The sequence below is a fragment of the Gopherus flavomarginatus genome, chromosome 1 (genome assembly GCF_025201925.1).
Source record: "Gopherus flavomarginatus isolate rGopFla2 chromosome 1, rGopFla2.mat.asm, whole genome shotgun sequence".
Lineage (NCBI taxonomy): Eukaryota > Metazoa > Chordata > Testudines > Testudinidae > Gopherus > Gopherus flavomarginatus.
This window is the reverse complement of record NC_066617.1, coordinates 109,993,160-110,010,896: the sequence shown is the minus strand read 5'-3', so window position 1 is coordinate 110,010,896 and position 17,737 is coordinate 109,993,160. Positions and strand designations below refer to the sequence as shown.

The following is a 17,737-nucleotide window of genomic DNA, read 5'->3' as shown; positions in this document are numbered from 1 at the left end:
ACACACACACACACACACACACACACACACACACACACACACACACACACACACACACACACACACACACAGGTCTCTCCTCATAAAAGTCTTTCAAGAAGGGGAGGATGTGTGTTTGATTCTGTAGCTCTCCAAACCATGATGAACTTGTGATAGCGCATGTGACTGTACAGAGGCACACATTGTAATGTGCATTCAGATATCAAAGGAATCCGAATCAGCCTGACTAATTTGATGTTTGTTTTACTTAGGGTAAAATTTCAAAAGCACTTAACCTAAGTCCTATTTTCAAAGGTGACTTAGGCACTTAGAAGCCTAAGTCACATTGACTGTCAACAAGACTTAGGATTCTAAGAATCAGATTTTTAAAGGTATTTAGGCACCTAAAGATGTAAATAGGTGCTTAGTGGAATGTTCAAATGTGCCAAGGTGTCTACAGCTCATTGAAATCACTGGGAAATCAATGGGACCTAAGCACTTTTGAAAACCCCACGAGGCGCTTTAAAAATTTGGCTCTAAATCACTTTTGAAAATGAGACTTAAGCTAATAAGTCATTTAGTTGCTTCTGAAAAGTTTACCCTTGAGTTTTACTTTATTTTATTTTATCTTATTTTTGCCTCCAAAGGTCTTTTAGCAGGGCAAAAGAACATGACACATGGTCCTCTTGCTGTATTTCCACCATCCACTGACTAAACACCATTAGAAGATCAGCTCTTTCATTAATGTGGTCCTATAAATTGCTGTGTGGTTCTCAAGCTATAAAAAAGTCAGTGAAAAATGTAAACACAAACACAGGCAACACAAATGCTACACCTCCTACACATGCAAGCGCACGCTTCACTGCAGGCGGAGAAAAGAGATTAAAGGCACTTTGACTAAACTGTTTTTTGTTCACATTGCCAAAAATCAGATTAGTGAAGGGCTCTCCTGACAGGAATTTCGAGGCATCTGAACAGTTGGGTGTCAGATCAGATCCCAGAATCTCTGATTGTTTTGTTTTTAGCAGTGGTAGCAATTGTAGCTGCAAGTGGTAGAATTTGTATTTCCACAGGCCACCGCCTTCCTGACACTAGCTCTGTATTTCAAGGTCTCTGCTGAAATCCCCCAATAGGAATGTATACTTCCTTTGGAGTTACTGCTCTGTGTGTGTGTGTGTGTGAGAGAGAGAGAGAGAGAGAATTGAAAGGGGGACGCAGCAGAGGAAAGACTTTTTCCCAAGTGTTCGGCTTAGACTCTTTTCTTTCTTTCTTTCTTTTATTGGCCATCAGTGCAATGACCCACTTAACCACATCATCTCAGCTTGCTCCCTCCCCCACACTTCCTTTACCCTTCCAGTGCACAGGCTCTCATATTTCCTCCCTCGTGTAGGGCGGATGAAGGTTCTCTGAGCTACATTCCTTCTATTACAAAAGAAAGGGGAAAATTTCTCTTCATGAAGGCAGACGGTCAACTGTTTCCTGGCAGCTCCAGTTCAATATCCTTTTTCTATTGTCTTGACAAACCTACAAACACAGCAGCTTTCCCCCTGTAAAAATAAATAAATTCAAGTCCTTTCTGCAGAGCAATCTGTTTGGGCTTCTTCCAAACAAGGATGATGGGTGACCCTCTGGTGGCTGATATCCTGGCTGGTTATCTCCTGGCACTGATCTCCTTTTAAGAAAGTTGAATTAGGGGGTGCAGCACATACTGTTCTCTGCTCTGAAAAACAGCATCTTTCCTAATTCTGCTCTGTGGATGTGTGAAAGCTGACACTTTGGAGACTGAACCAGAAATCTCTGGAGCTAAACTAATGGGCTGTTAGGGCTTCTGTAGTTGGTGGCTGTCATAGCTCCAGCCTTCAATCCTCTGTGAATTGACACAGAGGGGTACCTGTAACATAGTCTCATTAATGGATTACAGATGGTGCCCAGATCCAAGGGTGATGAGCTCCTCACAAGGGTGTTTAGTAAATCTTGCTAGGAAGGGGAACGATTCAATGCTCAGTGTACTGCAGGGTAAAGACAGCAGCAGGAGAAGTTAGATGAGGTTAGGATTGACTTCACTTTTCCATCACTTATTCCCTGATGATAATTTATTTTTATCGCTTTGGAGTTGGCATCCTCCATTTTTTTGTTTCTTTAATTCCCTTCTTTATTGAGGACTATCTGTCCTTCTAGCCAGGGAGTTCTTTGTGGGGTGATTCGTCAACAAACTTGACCTGGCCACAAGGAGTCATTCAAGGTCCCATCTGTACTGGAATCAAGCTCAAGTCATTCCACAGTGCTCCGGAATGCTGTGCTGCTGTCACTTATAAGTGATGGATCCAGAAGCACATTCCAGCACTTCTTTTGTTTTTAGGACTTACATGTTGCCTGGAATAATATGGTGTTACCTAACCCATGTCCAAAACAGATTCAAATGTGGTTCATGGCTTGACCACCATCTTACAAGGTGAGTTTACCAACGCTTATTGAAAAACTAGGCCCTCTCCCTCATCCAGGATGACCTGACTTTCTCTTGTGGCCGCACCCCTCATAAATTATGCAGACCACCCCAAAACTTCATTGTCCTGATTTTCAAAGACGTGATTGAGCATTCCTAGCTCCAGCTGCAGTCAATGGGAGCTGCAAGTGCTCAACACTTCTGAAAAACAAGCACCATGGCAATAAAACCTCTGTCCCATCCCATGCTATCAGCCCCTAATCCTGGCACCTACTAGACTGAAAGAAAACCATTTATGGAAATGTGAAACCATTTTATTGGTCTTATATCTCTTATTTCCAGCTGAAAGGTCAGGCTCCCTCAGTAACATGAGGTCAGCTCTCCAGGCCTTTGAGGAAGAGAGAAATACATTTTAGTAATCTGCAATTTACCTAAGGCAATGCACATAAACACTTAAGATCCAATGAAGTCAATTGTCTTTAAGTATGCGACTAAAGCTAAGGATATTCTTAAGGGCTTTGCTGAACTGAGTCCAAAGTAGCTTTGCCATATATAGTAATGTTGTGATTTGGAGCTCTGATATTTTGGGAGTCACCTGTGTGTAGCCTAATCTATAGCTTATGTATTAATTATAATGATTACTTAAGAATTCCTAGTTATTATTTTGAGGGTTGAGAGGTCCTTGTCCCAGGATTGGGCCCAGTATTATTAAAATGACAGTATAACTGGGAACCCTGATGTGCACAGTGGCAACACTCACACCATAGGAACTCTTCTATATTTACAAGTAGTTTATTTATCCATTTAGCAAAGTCACAAACCTTCTAACTGAGTAAGGTAGTCGGCAATACTACAGAATGTATATTTGAACATCCATATACTCACACCATCCCTTGCAGGACAACCGGAAATGTTACCCATTGTCTTCCTCATCACGATCACCTTCCTCATTATCACCAGCGGCCATCATTCTGGCACCTCCCAAGGGCTACATCTCTCTCTCCCACTGTCTGGGATGTAACTTTTATAATATGTTATGCTGATGCAATTATGTCTAATGCATATTTAGAGGGGGCTTTTCCCCTCTTATTTGTATTTCTTCATTCTACTAATGATGAGGTGTCCTTCTTTTATGGATTAGTATATTAAAGATTTCAGTTAATTATCATATACGTCAATTTGTTGCCCTGGCACTCTTGTAGTTGGATGGTCTTTCCAAAACTTTCCAAAAGCTGGTGTTAGCTCATGTTTTTGTGGTTGGCCAATGCCATTTTGGACAAAATTCCCCTTTACACTCTATTTCTAGTTCCCCAAAACATAGGGGTTACCGTTGAGCTGTTTATCTGTGCCAAAGTTCAGAGGCCTCAAGCCTCACGCTAACTTCTGAAGCCAATGCCTTTCAGGATACAGGCTTGTAGGTTATTGCTGAAGATAATAAAGGCAGAATATAATAAAGGCAAGCTAGCTCTATGGGCTACAGCACTAGAGGTGACCAGTAGCCTTATGCCAGTGGAAAACGACTTTGCAAGATCTCTAATGATACTCCAGTTTCTAGCCCAGATGCTTCACAAGGTGTCAGACCTTAAAACAGAAACTGTTCCAGAGCTGAATATGGCCCATTCTACATGTTAAGGCAGTATAACTTCGGGGGGAAATTCTGTATTTTAAGGGAGAATTAAGAAAGCCTTTTTAGTCGCAGGTTGTCTTCTGTACTGTCAAATGTTTGGGTTCCTTTTAAACGTAACCATAATGGTCTCTAATGGTTGGTATTTTTTTCAGTAACTACCATGTTTTTGGATGTTTGTTTATTTTTTCTGTTATTCTGAAATTACTGGCATGAAATTCTGGCCCGAATGAAGTCAATGGCAAAACTCCCGTTTACTTCAATCAAGTGTGGATTTCATCTAGATATTTCCTCTCAACTTTAACTCAGTCTTAAAATTAACAAGATTTTCAAATTAAAGTTGGGTGCCTAAATTCATTTATCGATTCTGATGTGGCCTGATTTTCATAGATGCTGATCAGTTAAAGTCAATTTTGTAAAGTGTGTGTGCGCGCGCGTATGTACGCAATTAATAAATACACACAGACACTGTCTATGTCTTACCTAATGGTCTGAGCACAGGCCTCGTAGTCAGAAACCTCTGAGTTCTATTCCTGATTCTCTGTGTGCTCTGAGTCACATAACCTGTCTGTGACTCAGTTTCTCCATCCATAAAATGGATAATAGTACTTATCCTACCACACGTGGATATTGTCAGGTTTATAAATCACTTTGAAAAGGAAAAGTACTATGTGTTATTATTGTTGTTTTGTTAGGTATGATCATGTGGCATCCTGCTGTGAAATGGAGTGTGAAGCTGGAAATGGAGCGTTTCCATGTGACACTTCAGGAACATATGTTGTATAAATTCGCTCACTTTTTATATGTATGACTTGGAGTTAGAAATCTACAATTAAGATCCTGCTGAAATGTAATAATGGGAGTTCTGCTCTGAGTTTCTTGAATCGACTTGGTCAGCAGAAGCCAGGAGCACTATACAGCTGGCACATTCAGATCTTGGAAGGAGATGAATGCTTTAGATTACTCTCAAGTAAATGCACTGAGCCGATGCTTAGAAAATCATGGTGGGTTTCTACAGCTTGCAGGAATGAAGGTCACCATAGTATCAGGGCTGCTAGGCTGAATGGGTAAGAAGCCCCTTCAATGTAGTTCTGAGGATCAGCTATTGCTGACTATGGGCCTGATAAAAGCTTCGGATCAGGCCATAAATATCCTGTGGTCGAGTGTCTGGGACCTCATATCATCCCATCCTTTATAAAACCCATTTCTGTCTCCTAACTGGTCCTTGGTACATCTTTGTGACCAAGATTATTTACCATGCTTTGCACCATAGAAGGGCAGCATTGGGCCAGTAGAGTCAGCATTTTATGCCCACTGAGCTCTTCTGTGCCATATGGGGAGTTGGCCACTTGATTCTTCTTCCCATCTCCTTCATGCCAGGCTCTGCAACCTTTAGAGCACCTGGAGCGTATATCCCTGCCCCAGAGACTTCCTCTCTGTTTCTCTGTGATTTGACGCAATCTCGGTTAAACTGCTGTTTGAGATTCCAGAGGAAATGAATTCTCTGACCTATACATGCACATGCATAACAAGGAGACTCCTTTGAGCGTTGAGAATCTGCACGCAGGCCACGCAGAGGGCTTTGTGTGTGCTATTTCTTTTTCCCCTAAAGGGAAATAGCCTTTAAATAGAATATAGGGTGGGGTGGAAGGGGTTTGAATTCAAGTTCCCAACTGTCGGCTCAGCCCTACTCATGATCTTCCTGTTAGTATTTTGTCTTCCTGGCATCCTTCCTCTTCTTTATATATTGTTTGCTGGGTGTTGCCTTCTGTATGTTATATTTGCACTGTAAAACGCTTTGAAGTTTGAAAGCACTATAAAAATGCTGTGTATTGTTGTTGAGTCTTATGGACCTGAATAAGAAATTGATGTGGTTTAGATGTCTTCAAATGTAAATGACTGCGGGGGAGGGAACCTTTTTGTGGGCATTTTAGAAGAGAAACTGGGGATTGTCCCTCCTACAATCTTTAGGTCTTTACCCTCTTTGGGCAACAGTTTCTGCAAAGTGGCAGGTGAAGAGCTCTGGCGTCATGCAGGTGATGTGAGATAATATTTATTATTATTGTTCTTTGTATTATTGTAGCATGTAGGAGCCCAGTCATGGACCAGGACCCCATTGTGCTAGTTGCTGAAGAAACACAGAGCACAGAATCCCTGCCCTCAAAAGTTTGTAATCTGAGATATTGCCTTATCCTCTAACATGCTGGTGGCTGGCACTCCATTCCAGGTTACAGATGGCTACGGTTCATTGTACGGTGAACATCTCTAAAACCACAAGGTCCTATGTGGGATGTGCTTTTTTTTATAGTACCATAAACAGTGTAACAAAGAGGGAGCCCTGAAAGGCTTATTGTGGTTGCTTGATCATGTTTGTGAATAGAAGCTCCATGACATCATTAGATACAGTGACTAAACTGTTTAATGTTTGTTTGGTTCTCCCACGGCTTACCTGATTAGAATTGTTCTTTAACTTTCAGGAATGTGTTTAGAAAGCTGCAGAAGGTGAGTACCTACTCTGATAGCAGATTTCAGAGTGGTAGCCATGTTAGTCTGTATCAGCAAAAAGAACAAGTACTTGTGGCACCTTAGAGACTAACAAATTTATTTGGGCATAAGCTTTTGTGGGCTAAAACCCACTTCATCAGATGCATGAAGTGGAAAATACAGTAGGAAGATATATATATACAGAGAACATGAAAAAATGGGGGTTGCCATACCAACTCTAACAAGACTAATCAATTAAGGTGGGTTGTTATCAGCAGGAGGAAAAAAATCTTTTGTAGAGATAATCAGGATAGCCCATTTCAAACAGTTGACAAGAAGGTGTGAGTAACAATAGGGGAAAAATGAGCATGAGGAAATAGTTTTTAGTTTATATAATGACCCATCCACTCCCAGGCTTTATTCAAGTCTAATTTAATGGTGTCCAGTTTGCAAATTAATTGCAGTTCTGCAGTTTCTCGTTGGAGTCTGTTTTTGAAGTTTTTTTTGTTTGAAGAATTGTGACTTTTAAGTCTGTAATTGAGTGTCCAGGGAGGTTGAAGTGTTCTCCAACTGGTTTTTGAATGTTATCATTCTTAACGTCTGATTTGTGTCCATTTATTCTTTTGTGTAGAGACTGTCTGGTTTGGCCAATGTACGTGGCAGAGGGGCATTGCTGACTCGTGACGGCATACATCACATTGGTAGATGTGCAGGTGAACAAGTCCCCGATGGTGTGGCTGATGTGATTAGGTCCTATGATGGTGTCCCTTGAATAGATATGTGGACAGAGTTGGCAATGGGCTTTGTTGCAAGGACAGGTTCCTGAGTTAGTGTTTTTGTTGTGTGATGTGTGGTTGCTGAAGCAAATACTCACCAGCAACCACACAGAAACTGCAGAACTGGAATTAATTTGCAAACTGGACACCGTTAAATTAGGCTTGAATAAAGACTGGGAGTGGATGGTGTTACCAGATTTGCCCATTACTTTGGGGTGTGCTCATTTATTTGGGTTACTCTTCTGGGGAAGGGGATTCTGTAATTCCATTAATGTACTGCTCGTGTCACTTGTGTTTTTATATGGAGTGCTACTGTTCCCTTCTGCAAGTCCCCTCCTAATGGAGCTATCCTGCAGGACCTAGGTTCCCCAGGGCTGGGTTTCTTTAGCCCCAAAACTGGATGAACACCCACCCACCCATACATTAACAGAGCAAGTCTGAGTGGACAGGGTCAATAAGCACTGTCAAGCTGACCCCTTATATGTCCCTGGACTCATTGGGTTGGATGAAGCAGCACTTTCAAGCTGACTCTCCTTATATGCCCCTGGGCTCCATGGACTGGGACCACTGGGTCACTTTCAAGCTGTTACCCTTATGTGTCCCAGATTCAGCACGTCCCTATCCCCACTCTCACATCACAATTGTACTGGCAGTAACCTACTTGATGAGCAAACCCCACAGTATTCTGGGCGCTGCAGGGATCTTTAGCTTAGGTAAAAGAAGTGTTGCTGTAGAGTGAATGGGGGAAGCTAAAAACACAAAAGAGTAAAGTTCAGCAAGAGAGAGAGGAGCAACCAAGTTAACCATAAGAGTTATTTGTTGAATAATAGTGATAACTACACAAGGAGGGCTAAACCAACATAACGTACATTATTAAAGGTTAATACCTAAGGTACAAAGGAAAATGAAGAGAGACAAGGGGATCTCACCACTCCCTGGAGCTTGAACTGGTTGGGATTCCTAGGTGATGGTGGTAGCTCTGGGTCCTGAGGGCAGGAGACAGGCAGAGCCCCCAGCACGATCAGTCAGGAGAATATGGAGTCCCAATGGAACTAATGCATAGTTTTGATCTAAGCATCAGAACACTGACTGGAGGGTGAATGGGGATTTTTGTAGAGAAATTACAATGGTTGAAGGGAGAACACTAGATTTGTTTATAGGTAAGCTGATGATTCAAGGGTTTTCTTTAGGCTAGACAATAGGAACTGATCACTCTTGGCTATGGGTGGTGTTTTCTTCCAGGGACTTCACAATGCAACTAGGCTGCTTCACTATTTGGTTATCAGTTAAAGATTTATTACTAGAATTGGTCTGATAACTGCTGAGCTGGGTTTGGGCAGGCCTAGGTTCATTAGCATCTGGAGCAGAGATTCCCACGATGCAGTGCTTCCCTGCTTTTTCTGGTCCCAGAGTTCAGTGTGGTTCTCTGTTCTCCATTCTGTATGTAAATTGAGATGTCTTCCTGTTCCATCTTTCATGCAGATGAGGCTAGAGGAGTTGTCTCTGCTCTCCATTCTGTATGCTAATGGAGATGTCTTAATCTTGTCACCTTTGTCAGGAGGGGTCTAGGTGTGTCTCCCAACGCCCTTCACTGCTCTCTGCAAGTTTTTTTCCTCTGATGGATTTTGGTTTAAGCAGAGGCTGGCGGGGGAGGGTGTCTTTCATAAGTCAGGCTGGATACTGTACCCTGGTTCCCCAAGAACACAAAGGTGTCTGGTATCAAGATGGTTCATTACACAAACTAAAAACTATTTCCCTGTGCTAATTTTTCCCCTACTGTTACTCACACCTTCTTGTCAACTGTTTGAAATGGGGCATCCTGATTATCACTACAAAAGTTTTTTTTCTCCTGCTGATAATAGCCCACCTTAATTGACTAGTCTTGTTAGAGTTGGTATGGCAACCCCCATTTTTTCATGTTCTCTGTGTGATATACATATATATCTCTTCCTACTGTATTTTCCACTTCATGCATCTGATGAAGTGGGTTTTAGCCTACAAAAGCTTATGCCCAAATAAATTTGTTAGTCTCTAAGGTGCCACAAGTTCTCCTCCTGCTTTCTGATAGCACACTGGGCAGATTAATACCAGGTCTGCGTCCACCTTCTCCACAATAAATTTTGCTTTTTTTCCTCTGAAAGGTTTCTCTATCCTTTAGGTCAGGATACACGTGTCTCTCAGTGGTTCATTGTCAGTATGCTTGTTGCTGGCTCACAAGGAGTTGGGGTTGGGGAAAAGCCTATGCCGTCTAAGATGATTGTTACTTGTTTCCATATACTGAGCCTAAATTTTCAGAAGCTAACAGTGGAATTGGGGTACCTTTTTTGAGAGCCCATTTCAAGACTGCTTTGAGGGCCCTGATTTTTCAGGAGGTGGGTGCTCAGCACTTTGGGAAATATTACCCCCTTGTTAAGATATCTCAAGTTGGGCACCTAAAATCACTAGTCCTTTTTGAAATGCTAAGCCCTGGTTTCCCTAAAGTATCCAGCATCCGTAAAGAGAAGCATGTGCTTTTTTTTACTACTGTATTTTGAGTGGGAGGTTGGGGAGAAAGGAAAGAAAGGAAAACTTAAATTAGAAGAAAACCAAACAGCGACTGCTGGTGACAGATGATTACAGCTCATTTCCAGGCCATTTCCTGCATGCCAATGATAGATCAGTAAACAAACGCCTCGTTGCAAACACAAAGCAGGCAGGAACTCTGGAAGAGAGAGGTCCAGGCAGGTCTCACTCTGCCTGGCAGCAGGAAGTCTCCATCACATGACCCTGGGAATCGTAGGGCCATGTGCATGTGGGAGATATGTGGCGAGCCTTCTGTCCTGAGACTTTGCATCCTTCCCACAGTCCAGTCAACAGGTTTGAGAACTTCTTCCCTTTCTTCTTGCTTCCCCTCCCCCTTCAGATGGCATTCCTTTCCCTAATTTGTTATGAAATGGTGTCAGATGGCTGCTTTGTTCCCCCAAACAATGGCAAGGATTCTTGAGTGCATTGTAATGGGAAAGATCTCCAACTGGGACTTGACATCTTGCCTCCCTTCTTGTCAATCTATGGACCATGATAGCCTGGTGTCCCAGTTCACACAGTAGTGGAGTGCCCCTGAGCTCAGTCCTCTGTGGACCCACACGTGACATAGTCTTCTTTTGGGTTTTGTTTTATAAAGAAAGTAATTGTGATGCCGGTGAAATGTGCCAGGCTGACATTATATTCTTCCTTGGACTTCCCATAAACACAACTCTCATCCATGTAACTCCCTCTAGGCCTAGCAGAGTTTTATTTAGTTTCCTCTGAAAAATTTCTGGGGTGCTTGTGATGCTGAGGATGAGGTGAGGAAAGCCATATCTTTAATTCCAAAACTTGTCAGCTGGTCACTGCCAGGGGAGACAGGAACTTGCCAGAATCTGCTATCTGCATCTAATAAGAACAAGACCATTGCAGATTATATCTTCCATGGTGGGAACAATGTAAGATATGCACCTTTCTCTTCTTACTGCTTCAGTGAGCCTCGCTAGGTCTCTGCAGAGATGGACATGCCTATTTCCTTTTCATAATGACTAGGCTGCAGCATGGAATTAACTTTAGGAATATAGGAGTCACTGTTTTCCTGGTTGGCCCTGACATCTCCCCTGGCTGGGTGCAAGGGCATCGGAGCCTTCCCCAAAAAAGAAGGCCTGGAGGGCCCCACCCCCCAAAGTCCTGCCCCTGGCCAAGCCAGAAGCTGAAGCAGGGCCAGGGAGCCTGCTTCCCCGGAGGGGGTGAGGGGCAGGCCAAAAGCAGCCCCTGTCCCCACCCCCAGACCACTCGCCCAGGGCAGCTGGAGGACCCAGGCTCCCCACAGTGGTCTGCGCAGCTCTCCCTGACCTGGCTCTGGCTGGTGGAGGCTCCTCAAAGCCACAGCCCAGCCACGATAAGAGCCACAGAGGACCCTTCACTTGCCTGTAATGCAGGGGTCCACTGAGAGCAGCCTCCAGGCTGTGTCTCTACCTCCTGGGTCCCCCCCGCCAGGGCAGGTGGACGGTAGGATTGCCAGTTGTCCAGTTTTCTATCAGAATGCCTGGTCAAAAAGGGACCCTGGTGACTCTGATCAGCACCACTGACCGGGCTGTTAAAAGTCTGTTCGGCGCAGCAGGGCTGGCAGGCTCCCAGGCTGCTGTGGCTCTGCGTGGCTCCCAGAAGCAGCGGCATGTCCCCTCTCTGGCTCCTATGCATAGGGGCAGGCAGGGGGCTCTGCATACTGCCGCTGCCCCAGTGCTGGTTCTGCAGCTTCCATTGGCTGGGAACTGCAGCCAATGGGAGCTGTAAGGGTGGAGCCTGCAGACAGGGCAGCGTGCAGAGCTGCCTGGCCACACCTCTGCCTAGGAGCAGAGGTGGACATGCCGCTGCTTCTGGGAGCTGCTTGAGATAAGTGCTGCCCAGAGCCTGCACCCCTGAGACTCTCTCCCACACCCCAAACCCATGCCCCAGTCCTGATCCTCCTCCTGCCCTCCAAACCCTCAGTCCCAGCCCAGAGCACCCTCCTGCATCCCAAACTCCTCATCCACAACCTCACCCCAGACAGAGGCCTCACCCCCTGCTGCACCCTAACCCCCTGCCTGGAGCCCCCTCCCACACCCTGAACCGCTCATTTCTGGCCCCACATCAGAGCCTGCACCCTCAGCCCAAAGCCCATACCTCCTCCCACACCCCAACTCCCTGCCTCAGCTTGGAGCCCCGCTCCCATACTCCAAACCTCTCGGCTCCACTCCTCCAGCCCGGAGCACCCTCCTACACTCCAAACCCCTCATCCTCAGCTCCACCCCAGAGTCTGCATCCCCTGCCAGAGCCCTCATCCCCCTCCCACACCCCAACCATCTGCCCCAGCCCAGAGCCCCCTCATACTCTCTGAACCCCTCAGCCTCAGCCTGGAGCCCCCTCCTGCACCCCAAATCCCTCATCCCTGGTCCCACTCCAGAGCATGTAACCCCAGCTGGAGCCCCCACCCCCTCCTGCATCCCAACCCATTGCCTCAGCCTGGAATCCCCATCTGCATCTTGGACTCCTCATTTCGGGCCCACTCCAAATCCTGCACTCCCAGCCTGAACCCTCACCCCTTCCCACACCCCAACCCCCTGAGCCAACCCATTGAAAATGAGTAAGTGAGGGTAGGGAAAGCGAGTGACAGAGGGAGGCGGGATGGAGTGAGTGGGGGTGGGGCCTCTGTGGGGGGTGAAGCATGGGCGAGGCAAGGGTATTTGGTTTTGTGCAGGTAGAAAGTTGCAACCCCAGTGGAGGGGCCGTGCCGCTGTTCCCACAGCTGCCCCCGCAGCTCTTACCATATCTGGGCTATGACTCTGAGCCCCCCGCACGCTGGAGCCGGGTTGGGGAGACCCACGTGGGCAGCTGTAGTGAGCCAGCGCGGAATCGTGGACTCTCCACTGGCTTTGGGCTGTGCGGGGAGCCTGGGGGTGGGGACATGGGCTGGGGGCTGCCCTCAGCCCCCTTGCACCGAAGGCAGGTGGAGGGGGCCACACGTGCATCTCCCACAATTGTCTGGGCTCCCTGGCTGGGCTCTATGCTGGCCTGGCCTGGGGGAAGAGGAGGGGAAGGGTCTGCCCTGGTGAAATGTGGGAGGGCCCTGGGCCCCCGCCCTCCCCGTTCCGGCACCACTGGGTGCCTAGCTCTAGCTACCCTCTGCCTCCTTCCCTGTTATTTTCCAGTCACTGCTACTGGCCCTTGTGGCTAGGAGAGATGTGCTGCTCTAGCCACAGGTTCAAGTCCCAAATACGCATGGGGCATTATATGTCTCTCTGTGGCTAGCAGTGAACCCTCTTGCCTAGAGCAGCCCTGCTCATATGCTCACAGAAGAGTGTCCCTCAGCTCCTAAGCAGGAGCAGTGCAGAAAGCAGCTACGAACAGGAGCCTCTCCTGGCTTTAGCAGGACACTGAACAGGTCTGCACCCTCCTCCTTCCCCCTGCCAATGATGATCCATTTCTTCTTCAGCCTCTCCTTCCACCTCCCACAGCGGCTAGTTTAGCAGTGTGCTCAGATCAAACATATGACCCATGTTGACCGCTACCGCCCATCTGCCCACATCTGAATGCTAGCTGATAGGGACGCAGTGGCAAAGCAAGGACAGAAACATGCATGGACTTAAGTGGCAGGTTGCAACTTTTATTAAACTTGAACGTCGGGAAGGGCCACTACCTGCCCATCACCACTACTCACCTATACCAGGCTTTCAGTTGGTTGCAGTGCGGGGATTACAGGGCTCCTTACCATATAACCCGTAACTGGCACCAGGTTACAGAGTTCTTTACCATATAACCCATAATGTGGGGTGGTTCTCCTCAGCCTATCCCCCAGGACTCAGTTCTCTGTGAGTCCTAGCACTCTCCTCCCCCTGAGGGGGACAAAGGGAGCAGAAGGGTGGGGACCTTGGCCCACGAGGGCCACAAGGTCTGACCGCAGCCCACAAAGACCACTGAGCTTCAATTCATCTGCAAATTTGACACCATCAGCTCAGGATTAATCAAAGACTGTGAATGGTTTGCCAACTACAAAACCAGTTTCTCCTCCCTTGGTTTTCACACCTCAGCTGCTAAAAGAGGGCCTCATCCTCCCTGATTGAACTAACCTCGTTATCTCTAGCCTGCTTCTTGCTTGCATATATATACCTGCCCCTGGACATTTCCACTACATGCATCTGACAAAGTGGGTATTCACCCATGAAAGCTCATGCTCCAAAATGTCTGCTAGTCTATAAGATGCCACAGGACTCTTTGCTGCTTTTACAGATCCAGACTAACATGGCTATCCCTCTGATACTAAAGACCACAAGGTTTCATCCTATCATTCAAGCCCAAGGCCAAAATCCCAGGTCTTTCACCTCTGGGAACCATTCATTTTATTCTCTTAACCTCACTGGAAACCGGCCGCATGCTGCAACAAGTAAGCAGCACCATACCAGTACCTCAGTTAGGTACTAAGCACCTTGCAGATGCTGTGAGGAAGGGAAAAAACTCCCTGGTCCTCTGCCAATTGGCCCATGGAAGAAAAAATTCCTTCCTGACCCACACACAGGCTAGACCCACAGCATCTGTCAGGCTGGGTTCCCCTTCCTAGTTTGGGTGGGCAGTTGGAATGGAGCCAAAAGAGGCTCCAAATGGCCCCTTCGCTGGGCTAAATCCTGGGAGCTGGGGAATGCTGGCCAATCAGCACTCCTTCCCCCAGCTGGCCAATGGATGCTAGCGACTCCCATGGGAGGAGCTACCTATTATCCCTTGGCAAGTCCCTCCCTTCCTTACTACTGGGGCTGTCCCTCTTTCACTGCTGGTCCCATCAATTTTCCCCACCCATTGGTGCGGGTGGGTGGCATCTTTCTCCACAGGGTGCTCTGCTGGCAAAGAGTCAGAGTCTGAGTTTATTGGGTGGAGGATTGCATGGGCCAGGGAAGGGAGAGGCCCCCCCCCCCCCACACACACACCAATCATATTGTGATAAACTTCAGAGCTTGCCAGAAGAGAAACTCCAGAATGGTGATTAATGAAGTGGTTTTATATACCCCAGCCTCTATTAATATTCATATCGTGGTGGCTCGTAAGAGCCCCAGTCATAGGCTAGGACCCCATTGTGCTAGGCCCTGTACAAACACAGCACAAAGAGATGGTCCCTGCCCCAGTGAGCTTACTCTCTAAGTGCAGAGCAATCTCTGTCATAGCTCTGCAGAAATCTACTCGCTCGTTTGCCTGAGTGAATCATTCTGTGGACAGAGGAATGAATGATCTTCAGTTTTTTCATTATCCTTAAACGTAACAGCTAGTGAGTGGGTGACTAGATTTTGATCCTTGGGCTGGTCAATTTTCCTGACAATTTTTCAAGGTTGCTCTGTCATTAGAAATGAATTGGGTATTGTGCCAGCTACTAATGAGGAAGAGAAGCAACGGGGCTTATTGCCTGGGGAAAGAGAGGACATGGTTTGTAATAAATTACCCTGAACCTGTACTCATTGAGATGATCCAGAGTTCACTCTGTCTTACAGAATGTTGCCTAGGCAGGGTGAGAGCTCAGAAGAGAAAAAGACAATTTTTTCCATTTCTCCCTCTCTCTCTTTAAAAGTATGTAGACCGTGAAAATGAGAAATACTTTTATACGTTCATTTTCTTGAAAAGTCCTAGGAACTACTAACTTTACTGATGCGATTGGTCTTGCTGCCAAACTCCAGCTGTGGCAGGGGAGCATCTGATAGACCAGCCAAGTGGATAGACTCCAGAGGCTTTCAGGATTTCAAAGTATTGTGTAAGAGACAATGAACTCCTTCCTGTCATTGAAATGCTTTTCAGTGGCCACTGATAATGCCCTCCTGAGAAGTACTGACACTGCCTTGTGGGGTGGTTGCTCTTAAAGAGCCAGCGTTGGTTTTCAGGACAAGACTAAAAGGAGAACATCTGTTGCATTGACTGTGTTGCAAAGGTGCTCCAAGAGGATGGATTGACAGCCCTGCCCCACAAAGAATAGAAATTACCATGCAAAGAATAGTGAGCAGTGACCAAAGCAACTTCTGCAATTTAAAGGCTTTAGGCCAGGGGTGCATTTCACCCCTTAAATTCCCAAGGGAGATCAGTACCACTCTATAATGACCCACTAACGTGAGAATACATCAGGTGATCAGGAACCTGAGCACAAAGTGGCTGTGAGACCGACAGTAGTTTAATCAATAAACCTGGGTCTCAGCTGGTACCAGTCCAAGAAAGCTGTTGATACAATGGCTTCATAAGCCATGGGGCTGTTAATTCTCTGGATCAGACAGATTATTTTTACAGCCATTTTAACAGTCTCCTGAGGGAAGACAGATACCCAAGTGTTATAACAATAAAGTTTAGCCTTTATGTAGTGTCTTGGCCGTTCAAATCACTGTACAGCCATTGACTGGTTATATTACTAATCATATGATTATGGCAGTGCCTATGGGACCAGATGAAATGAGAGTCCCACTGTGCACAGCACTGTACAAACACATAGTAATAGACAGCCATGCCCCAAAGACTGCCTAATTCTCACAGCACTCTTGGGAGGTAGGTGGATAAAAAAGCTCATCACCATTTTACAGAAGGGGAAATGGAGGCAGAGAGATGAAGTGACTTGCTGCTATTATCCTACTGGACTTCCAGGGGCAGGTTTTGTGGGTGTGCTTGGCGAGAGGAGGGACAGGGGAAGTTTGTCATGTGGGAACAGACAGTGTTATCTGTCACAGTTCAGGGCAACTGCACCTGTGTTCCCCCTCAGGAGTCCAGCCAGGGCACCCACTCTCAGGCCTCCAGCGCCCCAGCAGTTGCCTTTTGGATGGAGACCTGCATCTCTGTCCCTTCTGACTGGTGTATTTGCAGGCTGAAGAGTTCCCTCCCATCACTGTCATATTCCCAGCTCTGACAAGCTGCCCTAGCATACCTGTGGAGACAGTTCACAGTGTGACTGCCCCTGGTTATAGAGACTACACAGCTCTTCTTATGCGAGCCTATGTTGTTATTAGAGTAAAAGCACTGTCGAGAAAACGTGTTTAAAACAATAGACAAACCTACCCGCGTGTAAATAAACGTACCAGACGTTATCCTAACAAGGGCTCTGACAGGAGCAGTCCTTCGACACCTGAGGAGTTTCCTTTGTGGTCACAAGTTCATCACAGCTTTAGCTCCGTATAAGTACCCAGCCTTATGGGAGCTCAGTAGGCCCCATCCTTCCAACCCTACCGTAAGGATTGGGGGCCTGCATGCACCAGAGTCCTGACCTTTTGCTGGACAAGGAAGAAGGCTCTCAGTCAGTTTTAAACCAGACTATTTAGCCAAAGCTCCTTCCTTTGACTGTTGGTCACTGGAGAATCCCATTTGAACTAGCATATGCCCATCTCTGCATGGGGGAGGGAGGGAGAGGGACACTTCAAAGGGCTGATAACAGAGGAAATACATTAGCATCCCCCTCTTCCTAGAGAAGGTCCATACAGTGAGTGCCTCATAACACATACACAATTGCATTTTAATACAATGGAATTGCCAAGCTACTAACCCTGATTCAGTCATGTTTAACTTAAATCAGTAACATTTATCTTCATTCCATAAGCTGTGGTCAGGATACTACAGGATATTGTCAGTCTGTCACAATACCTCTGATCATCTAAGTGTTGCTTTGACTTCTCCCAGGTGACCTGTCGCCATGCCAGGTGCTGACACGATGACAGCTAGCAAGGCAGTCGACGTGAGCAGCAAGCCTGAAAACGGTGTCTGCAAATCCATTGAGAGGTGAAAAGTCCTAAATTCTTGTTTTTCTTTTTCCCAAGGGAGGGGAGTGGAGAGGAAATCATTACTTTCCGTTGGTGCTCTCTCACATAGCCTAAAACATGCCTCTAGCATCAGTATGCCTCAGCCGGTGTCTCTAGGCCATCAGGTTGTATGTTTAAATCCCAC

The 17,737-nt window shown here is 46.3% G+C and overlaps 1 protein-coding gene across 2 annotated transcripts in view; it reads left to right on the top strand.

Moving 5' to 3' along the window:
• Positions 1-17,737, top strand: part of DENND2A (DENN domain containing 2A) — an 87,275-nt gene that overhangs the window by 21,333 nt on the left and 48,205 nt on the right. For both annotated transcript variants that reach the window (XM_050918103.1, XM_050918113.1), the window contains exon 2: positions 17,474-17,572. In XM_050918103.1, coding sequence (XP_050774060.1) covers positions 17,487-17,572 — 86 coding nt within the window. In that variant the 5' untranslated portion in view covers positions 17,474-17,486. The remainder of the gene's footprint in view (positions 1-17,473; positions 17,573-17,737) is intronic.